Consider the following 21,946-nt stretch of genomic DNA (forward strand, 5'->3'; position numbering starts at 1 on the left):
CAAAAGTGGAAATGACTTTGGGGGGGGGGGCGACTCCAATGAGGTGATTTTTGAAGGAACAATAGAAGGTAGCCAGGTGAAAAGGGCTAGAAATATATCATTCTAAGTAGGAACAGTAGTAACTCAGCATCAAAAGACGGCAGCCAGTACAACAGAATTGGCCTTGAAGCCTAGCATCCTCACGGTCCAGTTTATTACTTCTCTGTGAACATTTAGTGCCCATGCACCAGTGAAAGGCCACTTACAGACGGTTGAAAAGTCAACTTTAGTTTCTTCATAGTAACTTGGCTCTGGGGATTGTTTTAGAACCCACTTACGTCCTGCTTCACTGGCAAGCTTAAATTAATCTTGCTACCCGAATATCTCTGTAGTCCAGCTGGCTAGGCTCATCAATTCCCCTGTGGGGTGCCATCAATCAGATCTTACTAAAGTCATAATGGTTCTGGTTGGAGAAGAGCCACCCACCAGCTGGATAACCAAAGTCTAGAGAGGACCCACCTGCCTGGCTTTGGAGCTCATCATAAGCTGTCCTGACACCAGGGCAGTAGAAGGCAACTGACCAGAGAATAGGTCAGGCCTCCAATCCTCCCGCACTGTGCCCCTGGGCTGAAAATTCATAAGCTGGTAGCACGAGAATCTTCAGTTCTGGTAGCCTTGCTCTAAAGTGTGCATGGGGTGTGTGTGTGTGTGTGTATGTACACGCGCATGTGCGCACATGTGCAGTCTTGACTGCTTTAAAATCCTTAAGCTACTTAAACTGTATGGATTCCTTAAGTGGAACATCTCTCCTGAATTTATCTAATGTCAAAGATTACACAGTTCTAAGGATCTGAATTTGCCTTTCCTCATGGGTTTCACACCTGTGTTCTCATTCGCCTGTGCAGGGCATGAGGTCAACATCATGATGATTTAAGGTGTTAACATTTCAGTTTTTATTCCCCCACAGTTCTGCAAAGAACAGTGGCCAAGTTCAGGGAGAATAAGATCAGATGATTCATCTCTGGATGGTGGGCAGTCTTGAATCTTTAGCTCTGGAGTGCTATTGTTTTGATAGCATACGAAATATATGCATCCATATTTCAGCAAGATTTAATACTTTTTTTTATGTACAACATTTACTCCCGGACCACAGTTAATGCAGATGAATTCTTCGCTTGTACAAGAGCCCTCTTCAGCCTAAGCTGGAGGGGGAGAAAAGAATGCTGCTTTTATGGTTTACTCAGGTATCATTTTTGTGGTTGTTTTGCGCCTGCCTTCGATTATTTGAATAATAGGCTTTGGGGAATCACAGTTTTGTTATAAGTTTATTCATTGCAAGATTAGCCACTGAGTCGCAGCACCTTCAAGTCTTGAAGAGTCCAAATAACAAGCTAGAAGTTCAGGAGTGGCGATGCCAGCGTGTTAAAGCTATTCATTGGCCCCGGATTAAAAACTTTGTGGGCCTCTACTTAATGGCTAAAGAACTTGCCCAGATTCTCTTTAATAAAATTAAAGTCCCAATTGTATCAGGTTCCAAATGTACCATTAACTGTGTTAGTATAAAAACTTTAAGCCGTGTTAGCCTTACAAATTTGATTAATGTGTTAGGGTGGAGGAGTGGTAAGTAACACCTGCATTATCTGACTTACGTTTGTCTTTAAATAGTGTGTTATCTTTCAACCAAAATTACCTGATCTACATTAACCCTCTAACACTTACATATTCCACTGGTGTCCTAATTTCATAAGACATTAGAGTGATTTCTGTTGCATAAATGATAGCTTTCATTGCTTATAAAATGTGCTTAGACACTCTCAATAATGTCTTCTTCAAACTTATATCGCATTGATTACATCTGGCAGTCCCATATGGCCAAACTTAGTTACAACCCTTCCAATTAAATTATGGTTGGAAACCCACTTCTGGGGTGCAGCTCAGCGATCTACTAAATTCCTCAATGACATTCAGAACATGAAATAATTTTGAGGGAATAAATTTACAGTACAAGTGGGAGCAGAGAAGAAGGTTTTCAATCTGTATTAATTTATTTTTCAAAATTCATTACTTGCACAGTTTACTTTCCAAGCTAATTCTAACCAAAGATGAGTAACGCTGCCTTGGCAAGAGTATGTGCGTAAGATATTTCCATATGTTTCAGCAGAAATACCAAGCACAGTGCTTATATATGAGTAAATTCAGTGGAAAATGTTCTGAAGGCAGGTTCTCCAGCACCTGCTCCCTGGCTTGTTCTCAGCCAATGACCTTACATCCTATTTTGTGGAGAAAAGGGAATCCGTTAAAAATCTTCCAGGCTCCTGCTACCACAGGTCCCCACCCAAAGGCATCTGTACCCACATACTTTGCCTTTTCTCCCGTGTCTATAGATGAATTATCTGTGCTTCTGTGCAAGGTCACCCCCTACCTGGACGCAGGTGCTCATCCTCTCTCCTCACAGCACCACTCCTGGCACAGCCCCCTCCTGAACTCCTGAATCGTCAATCCCCCCTCTCTGGGGAGGCAGGGGGTTGGTACTAGGAGATAAGCATCCTGTTTTCTCTTGTACCTCAAACAAACAAGCAAACAAAGTAGACCCTCTAGTGACTACATCTCCATCTAGCTACTGCCGGATTTTGTTCTTCAAAGGGGCTGTGTTTCAGTTCCTTGACCCTCTCTCCCCATTCCTCCAGAGCTCATTCTCATCAGGCTTGTTTTCACCTCACTTCCACGGACGGGCATATCCTCATTGGCATCCCACCAACTTGGTTTTCATACTTGAGGACATCAAACAATCCCCTGAAATATCTCTTAAAAATCCTGGGGCCCGTATCTAGAATTTCTGATTCATGAGGCTGCTGATGTGGGCCCCTACCCTGCGTTCTCCTCCTCTCCTGGGAAATTCTGATGCACAAGTCGCCAGACCACATGCTGGGAAGTGCTGATTTAGAGAAATAGTTTTATTAGCTCCCTTTTTAATATTAGGTTATAAAAACATTTTAGAGTCATGTCATTCTGAATAAATTATACTTCCCCAGAAGCCATTTAGTCTGGGACTTTTGCCTCACATTAATGATATTAATGATCCTTAGAGGCCACACACACACACTAAGCATACGAGACTCTCAGTTTCAAAGTAACTCGTCCCTCTGAGGACACCTATTGTTGCCTACATGAGTGGCTTAATTGCAAAAAAATAAAAAAAATCCATGAAGACTTTTAAAATGCCAACCATGTTCATTGCTAAAAAGTGAGGGTACATCAAAAGAACCACAACCAAGGAAAGCCTTCCTGCCACAGATGCTGCAGAGAGCCATCGGCAGATGATGCTGACTGCTGCCATTATGAAGCCATGCAGATTCAAATATGAACATAATTTCATTTCATTAACGTAATTACATTAAGGCAAGTAATTTTGAAATACGACATGTTCTGCGATAAGGTTATAAACCCACAGAACTATTCCTTAGTAAGTAATCACAAGGTAAGTTAGGTTTCATTCAATTCAGAATTATTGAAGCCTGGAAAATCTGACCTGTGGGGTAAAAAAACATAAGCACACCAATGACAATTTATTATTTGTCTTTTAAACTACGGTAATACCGCGGTTAGTTGTGTCCCAGGAGAAATTTGTTTTTCTGTACAATTGAGTTTTCCAGACAAATGAAATGGATCTTGGTAAATATCCCAATATTTTGTTTATGATGGCTTATGGTAGCTTACCAGACATCTATCAGACATCCCATATGGAGGGATGTACTAAACAGAGTAAGAATTATTTTGGAGATGGCTGAAGGGCATCCTCATGAATATCTTGCACTGGGTGCTGCAGTAATACCATGATTCTCATAGGAAATGTGCCTGTAGTAAATTACGTCCTAGGCTTTAAGTCTTTTTGTCAGATCTGCATAGTTTCTCATCTGCTATAGACCAACACTTTTGTGGCTTCTTCCTAAAGTAAATATGCAGCCTTTTTCTCTGTTGTTTGTTTGTTTGTTTGTTTTGCTAAAGGGAGGGAACCAAAACAAAACAAACATTTTTGTTAGGATTGTATATAAAATAAAAGCAAATATTCTGGGGTAGGGACCAAGGTATGCCCTTCTGAGTTAAGTATACAAGCTTCAATACAAAGTGTGTATCTTTATGGATTTTTATTTTTTACTGTTTTTAAAAACTTACAAGATTGTTCCAGTTTTTCTTTTTTTTTAAGATTTTATTTATTTATTCATGAGAGACACAGAGAGAGAGGCAGAGACACAGGCAGAGGGAGAAGCAAGGTCCATGCAGGGAGCCCAGTGTGGGACTTGATCCCAGGACCCCGGGATCATGCCCTGAGCCAAAAGCAGATGCTCAATCACCGAGCCACCCAGGCATCTCTAAAAACTTTTAAAATATATTTTTGGCCAAAGATCTATTCATGTCCTTTGCCTAATTTTCTATAGGGTTTTTTGTTGTTGTTGTTGTTTTATTGATTTATAGAGGTCTTGTATAAAGTAGGAAAATTATCATTTTATCTGTAATCTGAGATGTTTTAGTTTGCCACTTGCCTGTGACTTTACTCATGTGGTTTTTGCTGTACAGATTTTTTATTTTTGCCTATAGTCATATTAATCTTTTCTTTAATGGCTCCTGGTCTTTGACACACTTAGGCCTTTTCTAATTCAACACCATGTGTGAGTAATATATCTTTAAATCTTTAAATAGTACATATGCACACACACACAAATATATATATATACACACACACAACACACATAGATGTAACATATACACATATACATATTATATATACATGCTCATATGTATGGAAAATATATGTGTATGTATGTATACTGATATATGAATATATTTGTAAGTTCCCAGGATTTCTCCTTGGAATTTCAAAGCTTTCATTTTAACTTTTTTTTTTTTTTAAACTTTTAAGTTTGACCCATCTGGTACATATTTCGATTTAAAGTACAAAGTACTTATCTTTATTTTTTAATATATAGATATTCTATTCTTCCAACACTGGTTAACACTTACTGAATGATCTCTTATTCCACCGATTGGACATGCCAAGTTTTATCATATACTTAATTATATTTCTCACCATTCTCTTCTTTTTTTTTTTTTAAGATTTTATTTATTTATTCATGAGAGGCAGAGACACGGCAGAGGGAGAAGCAGGCTCTCTGCAGGGAGTTTGATGTGGGACTTGATCCCAGGACCACGGGATCACAACCTGAGCCAAAGGCAGACTTTCAACTATTGAACACCCAGGCGCCCCTCACCACTCTGTTCTAATTATTATAGTTTTTAAATGCATTTTAGTATTTCATCACTGTTTTCTTTTCCCCAGTTTTTTTTTTTTTTGTATTCTTGCTTAATTTTTTCTATGTGAATTTTAGAATGGCTTGTATAATTTTAAAGGTTACTATTTTAGTGAAATTGCACTAAATGTGTAGAGTAATATCTTTATGATCTTGAAAATTTCTAAGATGTCCATTTCCATTTATCCCAGTCATTTCCCCCATTGTCTCATTACATCATACATGATTTTTTAATCATGTATGTTCGTTTGTTTCAACCAGTATCCAAATAAAAGCCAGGCATTGCAATCTGTTGATATGTCTCTGAAGTCTCTTTGAAGCTACTGGCTTCCTGCCTCCCCAGATCCCTGCCCTCTCTTCCTGTATTTTACTTGTTGAAACTGACTCATTTGTCCTGCGCAGTTTCTCACTGCCTGGATCTTGCTGACTCTCCCCCTATGGTGTTGTTTAACATGTTCATCTGTCCTTATTTTAGGCAGTGAGTTACATAGGAGATGAAACATTTTCTTTTTTTGTGTGTCTATTTTTCAGCAGCATTTCAATTTTTCTTTTGTATAGGTCTTCCTTATTTCTTTCTAAGTATATTCCCAGGGTTTTTAAGGATACAACTTCAATGGAGGGCAGTTAGGCAATATTTATCAAAGTTGTAAGTGTCTTTTAACCTATCAATTTAACTTCGAGAAACTTGCACGACAGAGATAATTGCACACCTGTGAAATGATATATTTCTGAAATTAGTCATTACCTCAATATTTATAAGAGCAAAAGATTGCAATAATCTAAATTCCTATTGGTAGAAGAGTAATTAAGTAAATTGTGCCATATCCATTCAGTAAAATGCTCCGAAGCTGCTAAAAATTGAATAAATGAAATAAAATGAGGAAGCTCTTTATGTAATGATATCAAATAGTTTTCAAGATATATTGCTAAATGAAAAAATGAAATTGCAAACCAGTATAAATAGGATGTATATTATTATTTCTGTAAGAAAGAAAAGGGGCAATATATATATATATATTATATATACATAAGGTACATAATATATATACATAATATATATATTATATATACATATATACATATTATATATACATCCAGGTATCTCTGGATGATAACACAGGTTAGTTCCACCAAGAGAAACTGGCTGACTAGGGGATAGGAGATAGAAGGTCTTCACTATAAGCCTTTTCATGTCTTTTGAAATTTGTTGCCTGTGAATGTGTTACTGATTTAGCTTTTTTATAGTTTAAAAAGTTGAAATACTGTAATATACTATATCACAGTTAAGATCCTAATTTATTTTATGCTTAAAGCCTTTTGTAGCATTATGTAGCAAACATAAGATCAATATGTTAAAAGGAATGAGATTGCATCTAAACATTTCAAGATACTTTACCAGCATGGAAGCCAATCAAAAACTGGCATGTCCCACATACACACAAACACAAACTTGACATATATACAAAGAATTTAAGTAGAGTCAGTCTGTGTAGATTCCTGCATTCAGTACGAGAAGTAGACCAAGAGACATCTAAGTCCCATCCAACTGGGGCAGCAAGGCCTAGTGAAAATAGCACGGGGTGGTAGGCCGTGGGTGACTCAATTGGTTAAGCGGCCAACTCTTGATTTCAGCTCAGGTCACAATCTCACATTCCCAAGATTGAGCCCCATCTTGGGCTCCCACTCGGAGACTCTACTTGTCCTTCTCCCCTACCCTTGCCCTTCCTCCTGCGCTCTCTCTCTCTCTCAAATAAATAAATAAAATCTTTTAAAAAATAACATGACTTTGAAGCCTCTAGATAAAAGCTCAGATCCCCTTTTCACTCCTTAGTAAGCCTTATGAACATGGTGAAAATATCTTACTCAGTTTCAGTTTCTTAATCTGCAAAATGGGGTTGCCTTCTTGCTTGTTAGGTGGATTAGCAATAATTTGTTATTATGTATAGGTGACTGATCCATTATATGATTTCAGCTGTAGGATTCCCAGAATTAATTGGTCTCTGGGGAGAAAACTGAGGTCAGAGGATCTATTTTATAAGAAGAAATTTCTCTTTTCATTTTGAAATTTAGATATTCCTAGCATATTCTTGAATTTTATTAACAGTTCCCTAGTCTTCAAGCTCACAGGCCCTCACAAGTAGACTCTCAAGCAATACTAGAAATGAGAAAATATGACGTCCTATTTGAGTAGCCTCTCTTGAGCTTAACTCAAGTTGAACTTTGACTCTCATTGTTTTTCTTAATGGGACTAAACTGTGTATTTAAAAGATAGACCTATAGATCTGTTTCAGTGTCAAATCTATAACCTGATGCCCATCATTCAGTCATTCCCTGCAGGGCCAATTATCTGTATGTATTTCTTAAAAAGTCAACTTGAGAGAACTGTTTCATTTTATTCTAATTTACTTATAGACAAGTCATTTGCAAGATAGATCCTGACACATATCTTGGAGCCCTAAAAATATTTTCTGAAATTTCTGACACACCTAGCTTTAACTTTCAATGACGTTTAAGACAAGGAAGAAGTGGACCCTAAGTGAACAAAGTGAAAAGCTGACATCCTTGCCTGCATTTCACCAGGATGCTTCTGGGATCCTTCAGTGGTTAACTAAGGAGAGTGACACACCCCCACGGGGGTGCCAGGGCAGTGAGTGCTGGTGCTCAACATGAGATCCATAAACCATCCCTCCCATTTTACCTGCCTAACGATGGGAGAAGCCTTGAGCTGCTGTGTGTGAGGAGCTTGGTAAGAGACCATTTCCTGTCAGTGAGGACCATTAAACTTAGAAGAGATTCAGTAGAAAATAATTAAATCCAGGACTCCAGATTTCTGAAAGTGAGAAGGATTGATTGCTAGTTGGATTTCTTGAAACGGCTTTGTGCAGGAGAAGTACACTATCTCCCCAAACTTTTTCTTCTCTCTCTCTCTTTTTTTTTGACATCTGATATTAATATTGGCTGATTTCCTTAATTCATCTTTCTACACACTTCCTAAAGTTGTTATTATATTGTAAATGTGGTTCTGAAAATTATAGGGAAATGTAACCAGAATACTTTCATGGAGCGTTTTTATATCTTCTTAATGTTTTACTTGTTTGCCCACATTCTGCAGTACAAATTACAAGTTGCCTTTTCGACACTGACAGTGATGAACAGGAAGAGGAAACCAAACTCTTTTTTAGAAATCCCCCTATTAATAATATGTATGGCAGGTTTATAAATAGAGTTAACAGGTGGATATTTTCAGGTAACATTAACACAAAAGTAGTCAATTCTAGGTAATTTTGTACTTTTCGTTTATGGGAATATTAAAATACAAAGCAGCAAAATTATTTTTTGACACATTCTTTCTCACTTTCATTTTCCCCATAGTAGTCCTGCAAAAGACTGTCTAGAAAATAATGTAGGTAACTTAATTTCCCCAGGGTACGGTTAGTAAGCCACACATATTTTTTGTTTGTTTGTTTTTTTGTTTTAAAGAAAGAGCCACCTAATTTAGGTTGCTGTTTTGTGTCAAAGAGCTCTTTCTGTCCGTTTCTAGCATTTCTAGCACAAAGTAAAAAGAATTCTAAGAGAAAATCATAAGAAATTTTCCTCAAGATTTCTAAACTAGTATGCATTTCTAAAATCTGAGATAGGATGACTTTTCAAAACACTGAAATAACCGTATGAAATAAAGGGTAGCAAACAGCATATGGAAGTTATAATCTTCAGGCTGATACAGTAAATTCTCACTAAATAGGCTGAAGTGTATGAACGTGCCGATATTTGACCACACTGACATAAAAATGGCAAATTCACAAAATTCGACCTAATGTTAATACCTTTTATGATCATCTTGGTGTTAGAAACCCGTGAGTCTAGGGGTGCCTGGGTGGCTAAGCAAGTTAAGCATCTGCCTTCGGCTCAGGTTATGATCTCAGGGGTGCTGGATGGAGCCCCAGGCCAGCTTTGTGTTCAACGAGGAGTTTGCTTCTCCTCCCTCTGCCCAGAGCTCCCCCAAAGCCCCCCACCTTGACTTATGCTGGGGGACTCTCTCTCAAATAAATAAATGAAATCACATTATAATATTGTATCTGCAGTTCTGACTGTGCATTATCAAGACAGCTTTAAAACTAGCTTTGAATGCTCTGAAAGTCTTTCTGTGAGAATGTTTTCTTTAAATAATTTCTCTGGTTGTATTACCTCCTTTCCCAGCCCTTCAGGATATACTCAAGCATTAGCGAATGACTGGAGGGTAAGTTAGGCTAGTACTCCCTCCATTAACAAAATAATTGAGAAGCAACCTTATATCTGAGTATTTTCAGCTTTTCAGGGATATATCCAGCTTCTAAAAACTTTACTACACAAGAAATATATTAATATTGAGAAATTAGGAAATCCAATATTTTTAAAGCTCTGAATAACAAGCTAGAGATCCCTTTATTAAAGAATGTATACCTCATGCCTGAAGGAAAATATCATGAAAACACATCTCTTGTATCGTTCTGTTATCATCTGTATCCCTAGCACCTAAAAAGAGGACTTGGTGTGTAGTTGTCAAGAATAAGTAGTTATTGAATGAATTAATTAAATTGAATGAGTGAATTGAATTCTCAGAATTACATGCACATTTAAAATTTATATGTTTCTTAGGGGCACCTGGGTGGCTCAGTGGTTGAGCTTCTGCTTTTGGCTCAGGTCGTGATCTCGGATTCCATCCTACATCAGGCTCCCTGCAGGGAACCTACTTCTCCCTCTGCCTATGTCTCTGCCTTTGTGTGTGTCTCTCATGAATAAATAAAATCTTTTTTATTTTATTTTTTTATTTTTTTAATTTATTTTTTATTGGTGTTCAATTTACTAACATACAGAATAACACCCAGTGCCCGTCACCCATTCACTCCCACCCCCCGCCCTCCTCCCCTTCTACCACCCCTAGTTCGTTTCCCAGAGTTAGCAGTCTTTACGTTCTGTCTCCCTTTCTCATATTTCCCACACATTTCTTCTCCCTTCCCTTATATTCCCTTTCACTATTATTTATATTCCCCAAATGAATGAGAACATATAATGTTTGTCCTTCTCCGACTGACTTACTTCACTCAGCATAATACCCTCCAGTTCCATCCACGTTGAAGCAAATGGTGGGTATTTGTCATTTCTAATAGCTGAGTAATATTCCATTGTATACATAAACCACATCTTCCTTATCCATTCATCTTTCGTTGGACACCGAGGCTCCTTCCACAGTTTGGCTATCGTGGCCATTGCTGCTAGAAACATCGGGGTGCAGGTGTCCCGGCGTTTCATTGCATTTGTATCTTTGGGGTAAATCCCCAACAGTGCAATTGCTGGGTCGTAGGGCAGGTATATTTTTAACTGTTTGAGGAACCTCCACACAGTTTTCCAGAGTGGCTGCACCAGTTCACATTCCCACCAACAGTGTAAGAGGGTTCCCTTTTCTCCGCATCCTCTCCAACATTTGTTGTTTCCTGCCTTGTTAATTTTCCCCATTCTCACTGGTGTGAGGTGGTATCTCATTGTAGTTTTGATTTGTATTTCCCTGATGGCAAGTGATGCAGAACATTTTCTCATATGCATGTTGGCCATGTCTATGTCTTCCTCTGTGAGATTTCTGTTCATGTCTTTTGCCCATTTCATGATTGGATTGTTTGTTTCTTTGGTGTTGAGTTTAATAAGTTCTTTATAGATCTTGGAAACTAGCCCTTTATCTGATATGTCATTTGCAAATATCTTCTCCCATTCTGTAGGTTGTCTTTGAGTTTTGTTGACTGTATCCTTTGCTGTGCAAAAGCTTCTTATCTTGATGAAGTCCCAATAGTTCATTTTTGCTTTTGTTTCTTTTGTCTTCGTGGATGTATCTTGCAAGAAGTTACTATGGCCGAGTTCAAAAAGGGTGTTGCCTGTGTTCTTCTCTAGGATTTGGATAATAAAATCTTTTTTAAAAATAAAAAATTTAATGCTTTTTAGCATCTATAGTAGCTCATTAAACATCCTTTGTGTACAAGAAGTTGTTTGGTACAAACGACTCCTTTCCTCACCACCAAAATGAGGGTCTCATCAAGGTGTTTCCAGCAAGAACATTCTGCAGTCTTTTAAACAGCTAAGCCCATAGGCTGGGTAAGAGCAATCAGCAAGGATTTCTTAAAGCATTAATGGGTAAGCTAAGACCATTAATGCCTGGCTTAGTTCCAAAATGGCCTTGAGCCACACATGACCTTGATTGATGATGACTTTTTCACCCATCTCTCTGAAACTACTCCCTGAATCTTGCCTTGGGGCTTGTGTGTCACTTGTTTAGCTCTCCCTGACAGTATTCCAAAGGAAGTCATTCATTGGCAAGGACAAAGTCTCCCTGCTTGTGCCAAACAGAATTATTCATTACCATTTTATGGAAAGCCCAAGTCACATTTCCAGAAGAGCTAGATCGCCAGCTCACTGATGTTTGTTTGCATTGACTTTATTTTCCCCAGTAGTCACCTGCTTTAATCAAAAGCCTTTGGAATTCCAAATGGAGCCTCTTTATCAACTGAAATCTCTTGGAAAAACAAAAGAGTATGATTATAAATAAAACATCTTATGAAAAGAGACCTGTTTTGTCAAGCTCATGCTACTAATTTTTCTGTTTTTGTTTTAAACATTTGTATTAGGTCTATTTGGTCAAGAAGCAACGTTATGAAGAGCAGATCTGTGTGGCCTATCTCTAGATCTGTTTTGTCAAATATGGGAACCACAAGCTACATATATGGCTACTGAAGTTAAATAAAATTAAATTAAATAAAATACTTGTTTCTCAGTTGTATTAGCCACACTACAAGCACCCAATAGCCACAAGTGGCAAATGGCTACTTTATTGGACATGTATACATATGTAATATTTATATCATTGCAGAAAGTGCTAATGGACTGCATTTTTCTAACTTTTTGAAGGACACAAAATAATTGAGTATTTTGGTTTTGATTTTAGAGATTTGTTATGGCCTAACGGGAAAATGTTTTACTAGAGACTTATTTGTTCATCATATGTTTATTAAGTCAAACAATTTCCCACGAGGTTATCTTTGTTATGAAATGTTCTTGAAAGTTTATAACCCTTATCTCCTACTAGTTAGAGGAAGTTTGGTGCCAAAAAAACTCCAAAGATCTCCTTGGAAGCTTGTGAGGAGATCTTGTGAGTCACAATACATCTTCATTCCAATTAGCCTCTCTCTTTTTGCTGAGGAATTCAGACTTAATACATTAATACATTTATATTTTACCAAAGCATGTTAGAAATTCTGGAGAGTTTTAGCACATCTTCCCTTCGTTGTTTCTCAACTTATTCCAGGACTGGTTAGTCCCTAAATGAGCAGCCACCATTGACTCTCCTAGGCCTAACCTGCTTCTTGGATGCATGCAAAATACCCAAAAATTTTAGACCTGTAGCACCGCCACCGCCAGCTTGGTGCTAGCTGCTATGTGATCAGTAATTCCAAGCCACAGAGTTCTCCTAGATTATTTTGGGGTACTACCGATACAGTATGAATTTGACCAATAATTAAGGAAAATTCAGTGATTAAGAAAAGACTAATATAGTTTCTTCCTACTCTGATCACTGGAGTATCCCATATTTAATGGGATATGGGATAAAAAATCCATAATGGGATATGGGATAAAATCCATAATGGGATATGGGATAAAATATAAAATCCATAATGAGGGATCCCTGGGTGGCGCAGCGGTTTAGCGCCTGCCTTTGGCCCAGGGCGCGATCCTGGAGACCCAGGATCGAATCCCACGTCAGGCTCCCAGTGCATGGAGCCTGCTTCTCCCTCTGCCTGTGTCTCTGCCTCTCTCTCTCTCTCTGTGACTATCATAAATAAATAAAAATTAAAAAAAAAATAAATAAAAAAAAATAAAATAAAATCCATAATGGGATATGGGATAAAAAAAAATCCATAATGGGATATGGGATAAAAAAATTTCAAACATTTTTTGAAAGAAAAATTTCTAAGAGTTGAGGATTTTTAAAATTAAAGGATAATTATTTTTAAAAGGCTATAATCTTGACTTTCAAATATAAAATGAACAGATATCAAAGATTTTATTTAGGTCATTAACTAATGAGAGAATCAGTAAGCTGTTAGAACCAATTCATTAGAGAAACGAAAAAGTAGATGAATATATAAACTCAAGAGGAATACTGAAACATATTTGCTTAAAAGATGCAAAACTGGTCAATATCCACAGGGCAATAATCAATTACATTCAATCGTACATGTATGCTGTACATTTTTATAGACAAGAATCATTTGCATCACTATCAATTATCTTCGACTTAGAGAGCTGAGAAGTTGTTCAAAGACGATGAAGGGCCCAAAACTCATAGTCAGATATCCTGGAAGGGTATGTCCTAGATAATTCACAGTTTCTCATTGAAGACATCCAGTAATCATCTTGGTCCATTTTCAAGTCTTTTATGTTTTTTTTTTTTTTTTCCTAGTAAGTTACATATCTGCAGCTTACTTTCTCCAGAGTTCTGTCCTTTTGATTTACCTGGCCATTTACTCCTTGGTTGAGAGATACCTGATAGCTTTCCTTTTTGCTCGATTCAACAGAACAGGAAAAAGAACATAAAGATGTGGGTTTCTGCAAAATGTAAGAGACTATGGGAAGAATCACAGTGGGCTAGATAGCTTGGAGAGAGAAGCAAAAAAAAAAGAGAGAGAGAGAGAAAAATGTGGAAGGAATAATAATTTCATAGATTCTGTGATTACAGAATTAAACGTTCAGCACTCCTTTATCTCCTTGGTTCTGGTCCCTTGGTTTTAAAATACACCTCAATTTAGCAGCATCTTTTTTGAGGTGGGGGACAAAGAACATTTTAAGGAGAAAAATGTACAATTCCTTTTCAAAACTAGCATAATGGAGTATCTTTATTTATAACTAGCATATTATGCCCTTAACTAAGATTTTAAGTCTGAGCCTACTTTTCATCCTTCTGAATCATTTCTGGCCATTATTTATCAGGCACATGGCATGATACTTTTCAAAATGCGTTTTCTGAGCGAAACTTTTAGTACTTTTGTGATTGAAAATATAATCTTAAGGCATTTCAAAGACTACTGGTGTATTCTCTCTACTTCCATTTGATTATTTGACTGTTTCACCTCCATACCCCTCCACACATTTATACAGCTAATTTGAAAGTTATCAGGAAGCCTAGCACCTGAGCAATAGTCCTTCACAAAACATACATGGATCATTCACCCTTCCTGGCTTTGAAAACACTGTGATTTATATTAAGAGATTTGGCAAATTTTTCTGCCTCTAATTGTGCTGCTTGGCATCCAACAGACAGTTCTTTTTTGTATATATCCCAAGGACAAGAGATATCTCTACTTGCACAAATTCGTTGATGTACTTGGGTCTTATATTTGTGGATCCCTTGTAAAATACTTGGTTGTTTTACAAGAGAGTCAGTTCATTTCTTGAGTGATAAATGCTTGCATCACTTACAGTAAATTTACATTATCCCCTCTGTCCACTGCGTCCATGGCCCTTTTATTTTTAGTGCTGCCATAGAGTATAGTGCTATTGAGGACAATTCAGGAACCAAGTTTTAGCAAAAATTCAACTGTGGGAGGCAGCATCAATGAAAATAAGTCAACTGAAGGAACAAGGGTGAACAAGTAGCCAAAAGTTTACACTTATCCAGGCTATGACACTTACACAGGAAATGACCATAGTGGCACAGTTTGCATCTCTGAGGATTGACTGGTTTCTTTGGACATTGATCATAGGATTTACTCTAATTTCAGAAGACTTAAAATTGGGGGTGGGAGGGTAGAGGAAGGAGGACTACACATGTTGCAGTTGAGGAAATTTGCTAAATTATAGGTTGCTAAAGTACAGATTGTTTCACAAGGTCATGACTCCTTTTTGGTACATGACAAATTCTTTGACAAATTTTCCAGCTTCACTGCTGCTGATCTAGGTCAACCCTTTCTCTTAGTAAATCAGAGAACAAAAGTCAGGAGATTAACCTGTCCAAGTTTCACCATGTGAACTAGTACTAACCAAACTTAGAGCAGTGTTTTCCAAACACTCAATGCCAACCTATGGCGGGGTGGGAGAGAGGAGAAAGAAAAGTAGTGAAACCATGACTTCAAACATATCCACTTTGAAGAACTGTCTTCTTTTCATGACGAAATGTTCATTCTTTTATGTGGTTATAAGATGCATTATTTTTGTTAAACTGTTTTGCCCCCATCTCAGTGTATTTACTTAATAAACTAAAAATCTAACAGCTTTATACTGATTCCCTCAATTAAAAAAAATAACTACATGCAAAAATCCGAGATTTAATAGACCAGAGTGCTTCAAGATAGTGCACTTTAGGTACTTTTCTCCTTAATTATTTTCAATGGCTGTTTTTTTTTGTTGTTGTTGTTGGAGAAAGGATCTTCTTCAGCAAAGAATACTTTCCTTTTTTTCTCGTTCACAAATATGAAACCATTTTTTTTTACATTTCAAATAATTGGAGCACCCAAAAGAAGCAACAAGTTGCATTTATGAATAATCAATCTTTCTATAAATAAGATTAACTACTAAGAAAGTTTTTTTTTTTCGAAGACTTCCTTATTTTGCTAGCTTTCCACTCTGTGATCACTCACACCTCAACTATAAGATTTAATTCCCTGACCTGTTTGAATGAAGTGCTTTTTTCAAAGCAGAATACACACATACAGGTACCCACAACCTATCCTACCGCAGGCAAGATGAAGGAAAGGATGCAAGAGTTAATGGCAATTTATTCGTAGCTCAATTGCTTCTGCCTTTTTTAGCCCAACAGCACAATCTAGTACTATTCTGGCTCTGCAGCCCCTTGTTTTTATGTAAAGACATTTTATTCAGTAGCTTGAAAATAATGAATCTACAAAGTAATGCTCCATATGAGAGTAATTCATTTTAGAATGTGTTGATTATTATGATTAATGGTGGGGCCATGGCATTTTGTAGACTAATGTTAATCCAGTAACATTTGGGTAGCACCTTTTGTGATTTTTCAAGGTGGTGCACTTGTTTGTTAATGCATCCCATGTCCAGCCATCACATTATGCCAGCGTTGGTGACAGTGCCACTTTGTCAGACTGGAAAGATGGTCTCAGACTCAATAAGGAAACACTTTATCAAAGGGAATAAAAAATGGAAATGAGCTACTACCTGTGGACTAAGATTAAATTAGCTTTGAGAATTGAGAAGCAGCCGCTACTCTTGCTGTTCCTTCTAATGCAACATTTGTGAGCCTTTACATCTAGAGCTATATTAATTCAATAAATATTTGGCACCTACGATGTGTAATGCATTAAATGCTTATTCTGATTATTTTAAGATATACAAAGAGGAATGCACTTCCATCTGTGTCTTCAAAAAGCCTAGGAAAAGAGCTGCCTCGTGCACAGAATTATCCATCCGTAATAGAAGGAAGCAATGTGCTGTTGGAGAGGTAGAGATAAAATGTGCCAACATTTTAGAGGAGAGGGAAATTGCTGTTGTAACTGAAGAACTAGGAGGGTATTCATAAAGGAAATGGAAGTGGAGCAGAACCTTGAGGAGTAGTTAGGATCTGAACATATGGAACCCGGTTGAAGTAGTTCCAGAAAGAGCACTACGCAAGCCAGCAACAGGAGACAGAAATTCTGGAATATGTATTGCAAAAAGGGAGTCTGGCTTGAAATGCAGGATCCCTGAAGGGGAGTAGTGGGTAGAAACATGTTGGATCATAGTACAGTAAGACTAAAGATTTGAGGCTTTACTCTACAGGAGGAAGATTGTGAGGTTTTGTAAATAGAGGAACACCTGTTCATCATAGTACATCAAAATAATTCATCCAGGGACTATATGTACATTGGATTAAAGATGACAGTGACCTGGGCTTCAGAGAATGGATCAAAGCCATTGATGGAGTCCTTGCGAATGCAAGAGGAAGAACTGCCACTTTGGCCATGGGAATGGTCATGGGATAATGGATAGGAGAAGTGTCAGGAACACAGTTTGGAATAAGCATTGACAGCTCATTGAACATAAGGGAAAGGGACATGGAGAAGAGTCAGATTTTGATGTTCTAAAAAAGAAAGGGAAAAAAAAAGAATGGATTTGATTGATAAGACAGAGTTGTGTTTGAGCTGTCCTGAAATTGAAGTGCTGGCAAGAGTTAAAGGCTAAAACAAACAATTTATTGGGGAATAATATGAGCAAGGATGGTAGTTGAAATATCTTTGTTATGAGAGAAGTTCACCGGCATGAGAGGAACATTACGTAGAAGAGAAGAGGGCTGGGAATAGATCCATAGAAAATGCTCCCTACTTAGAAGGTAGAAGAAGAGAAGGAAGTTTTCCCTCCTCCCCAGGAAAAAATCCTCAGAAGGAATAGTCAGAGGCAGCAGAGGTGAAGAGCTAGGTGGGGTAGGTAAGATCAGAAAGGCTGGACCATTCTAGAAGTCATTTTTCTTGCACACTAGAAATTTTGCCTTTAAAAGAAGGAAAGATCACTTAACTATAGACAAAATGTGTGTTTCCAGAACACAGTTCTTGAAATCTTTACTAAAGAGTTTCCTGATATAACTCGCTCCCACCGTTCATAGCCATACTACTTCTAATTTCCTAGCAGAGCATGTAAATCAGTGGCCTGGTGCTCACTGCCCTGGGAAGAGCCCTCTCTCACAAACACATGGGGGTGATCTTTCCAGAAGTCTGCCAGAAGCCTACAGATACATTAATGGTTTTGACATCTCTTTCCCCCACTAAGGAAACGCATCAGAGCTGTAGGTCCACCAAACACTGCTTCTTTCTGCATCTGGACCATCTGCTATAGACTATAGATTCCTAAATGGAGGCCAATAAATATCCTGGCCAGTGAAAGTCATGTTCTCTTATCCACATGCATGCATTTTCTGAAGAGATTATTTCCCCATCTCCTGATTCTTAAAACAATCTCTTTTCTTAAAAAGATAAGAACCACTGTAATAGATTAAATGTTCTTATACAATGATGTGAGTTCCTTGAGGACAAGGTCCTGTGCTTATACATTTTGGTACCTTCATGGTACATCTTTCACTTTTGGCTGCATGGATGGCTAATAGTGCCACAGTAGATGAGCCAACGGGAATGATAAAATACTCATTTTGGCTCTGTAGCCTCTTCTTGACTCAGCAAATATACAAATCTAGGAAATACATTCTCTAATGGTAATGGTTTCTTGTTAATATAACTTCTAGCTTAAAATGAGTGCTTCGAATATCTACTCTATCATGTATTTCTTCATTGAGTGTGTGGAGTAGGGATTGGCATCTTTATTTTATGAACGAGGAGACTAAGACTGAGAGAACACATGTGATTTGCCAGGGGTCATACATCATATGTTCACCAATTTATCTCATGGTACATTCATTTATAAATAAAAATGCAGACAAATATAATAAACTTGGCCTTGTTTTACTGGACTGCTTGTTGGTTGGCAACAGGTTGGCTTTTGTTTTTTGGGGTTTAAGATTTTATTTATTTTTTCATGAGAGACACAGAGAGAGGCAGAGACACATGCAGAGGGAGAACCAGGCTCCACTCAGGGAGCCTGATGTGGGACTCGATCCCAGGACCCCGGGATCACGACCTGAGTCAAACACAGATGCTCAACCACTGAGCCACTCAGGCATCCTGTGGTTTTTGTTTTATATCAATGAAATCTTTTTATTAACCTCAAACTTGATACTCATGTTAAATGTAATGGTTTCCAAATAGCTATGTTACTGAATGACAGACACCACGACCGTACAGTGACTTCAATTTCTTGGTCTTACACAAGGTAACATTAAATGAAAGTAATGAGGCCCAGCTTTGAGGCTTGCAGGGTATGTCAGACAGCAGTACAGTGTCATGATTAAGAGCACAGGCCTGTGAGTCTGACTTGGATTTCCGAGTTCTACTAACCAGTATTACATCCTAAGTATTGAATACTGGATATATTTTAAGGTGTCTTTCAACTTAGAAGGGTACCTGCTAAATTTCCAACCAAATCTAGAGATTGAGAAAGTTCCCCTATTGTACCCCCACCCTCTGGTGGAATCCCATGGAGTACAGAAGCTAGAGAGAATGCCATGACAGGCTCCCACTGATGACCTAAGTCCCTAGGCTAGCTAGCAGGGCAGCTGGGTTCTCTGCCCTGGGGCTCCAGTCCCAGCACTGCATGCACCACAGCTGCTGCTCTGCAGCAGTGCACTTGACCTCCCACAGGCAGCCAGCCTTGTCTCCCATAGCGTGGGGTGTGAGAGTTTGTATTTACATACAGGCAGAGCCTCACCTTTCTAGACAAAGGAGAATGATCTAAAACCTTAATGCAAAAGCAGAGGGATGGGAGCAATGCTTGAAGTTTCTCTGACAAAAAAAAAAAAAAACAACCAACTGAGTCCTTAAACTGAACCCTAAAATGCGAAGGACCTACAAACTAACAAGGCAGTTCTCGGAAGCTGGAGTTAAAAACACTACAGGAGGGAGGAGAATATTCGGACTCAAAAGCCTGCCAGAAACATCTTACTCTTAAGTAAACTGTGTATGCGCTCTGTTAACTGAGTAAAGTTAATTGAAACACAATTTTCCATATGTGTTTGCTCAGTATCACTTTGCATGTTGTTTGTATGTTACATGCATACATACACATATACATACATATACATATATATGTATATATAATATATATTTTATATATTATATATAATACATATATAAATATATATATATTTTTTAAAGATCATGAACAAGTAAGCTACTTGATTGTTTGCAGAGGCAGTTCAGCTTTTAGATGCCTCAGTGACAAAGTGGGAGAATCCAAGGAAAGAGGCCGCTCTGTCCCAGCTGCCTGCTGGTCAGTGCTTGCCGTTTGTGGGGAGACAGAGCTTCGGGAACACTGGTGTGCCAAAAGGAAGAGAAATGTTATCCAGGGATGTCTGGGCACTGGCACTTTCCCTTCCAAAGAGAAAATGGTTCAAGAACCAGATAAATCTGATATTTAGAAGTACTCGTTTATTTTTTTTATTTTTAATTTTTTTTTTTAGAAATACTCATTTATTTAAAAAAACCCTCATTTATTTATTTAAGATTTTATTCATTTATTCATGAGAGACACAGAGAGAGGCAGAGACATAGGCAGAGGAAGAGGCAGGCTGTATGCAGGGAGCCCGATGTGGGACTCGATCATGGGACTACAGGATCACGCCCTGGGCCAAAGACAGACGCTCAACCGCTGAGCCACCCAGGCATCCCTAGAAATACTCATTTAAATAGAAGCATCAATCGATAGATAGATAGATAGATAGATAGATAGATAGATAGATAGATAATAAATGCATCAATTAGTTGGTGTGAACTGAAATGGTGCTATCAGCCTGAGTCTAAAAGGACAGTACCGTAGAAGGCTCCCCCCCTGCCCAGGATCCCTGGTGGGAGCAGCAGCCTCACAGGGAGCCACCCTGGAAGGGAAAATCGCATGAGGATGAGCTGAAGATTTTTCTCTGGATTACCACTTCCTGTGGGTTCTGCAGCCGGGGCTGAATAAACTGGACCCTGCAGCAGGTGTGAGTGATCTTTTCATGCCTGTTGGCGACCCAGTTGCACTGTGCATTAGTTTTATAAATTACAGTAAATGGGTAGTGACCATTTTCAAAAGCCTGACTTCATGAGTTCATCTTAAACCTTTTGGTGTCTGTTGTAGCTTTCCTGGACCTATCTAGGTTAGTGTAAGATAGAGTAAATTGTTTCAAAATCCTGACCAGAACATATATGGTGAAGATATGAAAAATGGATAAATTAGCCTCACCAAACATGGTCTGTAATTATCCATTATATACGGATCTATTGGAATGTTTAACCCCATGAAGGTAAGGACCGGGGCTACTTTCTTCCTGGAAATATCCTCAGAATTTAACAATGGCATTTGTTCATTTGACTGTTAATTGACTTTTACAAAATAGTATCTTCCAACATATCCTTAAAAAGGGCTTCTGTTAGGAGATTTTAACACTGTATATTGCTTAAAAACTTGGTTTACTTTACAACTTTGTCAAGAAATAATTCTTTTACTTTCTTTTTTTTTTTTTTTTTTGCCTTTCACTCCATTCTCAGAGGTAATTAATAATTAATATGGAAATTATTCTTTTCCAGGCTTAAGCACTCCCATCATGGCTTTCCTCGGACTCTTCTCTTTGCTGGTTTTGCAAAGTCTGGCTTTAGCGGCCACTTTCCCTGATGAAACCATTGCTGAGTTGTCGGTGAATATGTATAACCATCTTCGAGCCACTGGGGAAGATGAAAATATTCTTTTCTCTCCATTGAGTGTTACCTTCGCTATGGGAATGATGGAACTTGGGGCCCAAGGGTCTACCTTGAAGGAAATTCGTCATTCAATGGGATATGACAGCCTGAAAAATGGTGAGAGTGCTTAGGTTTAATTTGTCAGGGTGGTTTGACTTTCAACTCAGTTCTGTTGTCTTATGCCATAGGTAGCATTATTCACACAGTGTGAGAAAGTGAGCTCGTTGAGATGGTATAGTTAGGAGAACCATTAGGAAACCCAGGAAAGGTATTAATTCCTAGCTCCATCCTTAGCTGAGTTAATCTAAGGAAATTGTA

General features: G+C 38.1%; 1 protein-coding gene across 4 annotated transcripts in view; it reads left to right on the forward strand.

Moving 5' to 3' along the window:
• The window catches only part of SERPINI1 (serpin family I member 1), a 76,311-nt gene that overhangs the window by 22,918 nt on the left and 31,447 nt on the right, over window positions 1–21,946 (forward strand). For all 4 annotated transcript variants that reach the window (XM_025425485.3, XM_025425488.3, XM_025425487.3 and 1 more), the window contains one exon: window positions 21,479–21,745. In XM_025425485.3, the coding sequence (XP_025281270.1) occupies window positions 21,479–21,745 (267 nt within the window). The remainder of the gene's footprint in view (window positions 1–21,478; window positions 21,746–21,946) is intronic.

The sequence above is a fragment of the Canis lupus genome, chromosome 34, assembly GCF_003254725.2.
Source record: "Canis lupus dingo isolate Sandy chromosome 34, ASM325472v2, whole genome shotgun sequence".
Classification (NCBI taxonomy): Eukaryota; Metazoa; Chordata; class Mammalia; order Carnivora; family Canidae; genus Canis; species Canis lupus.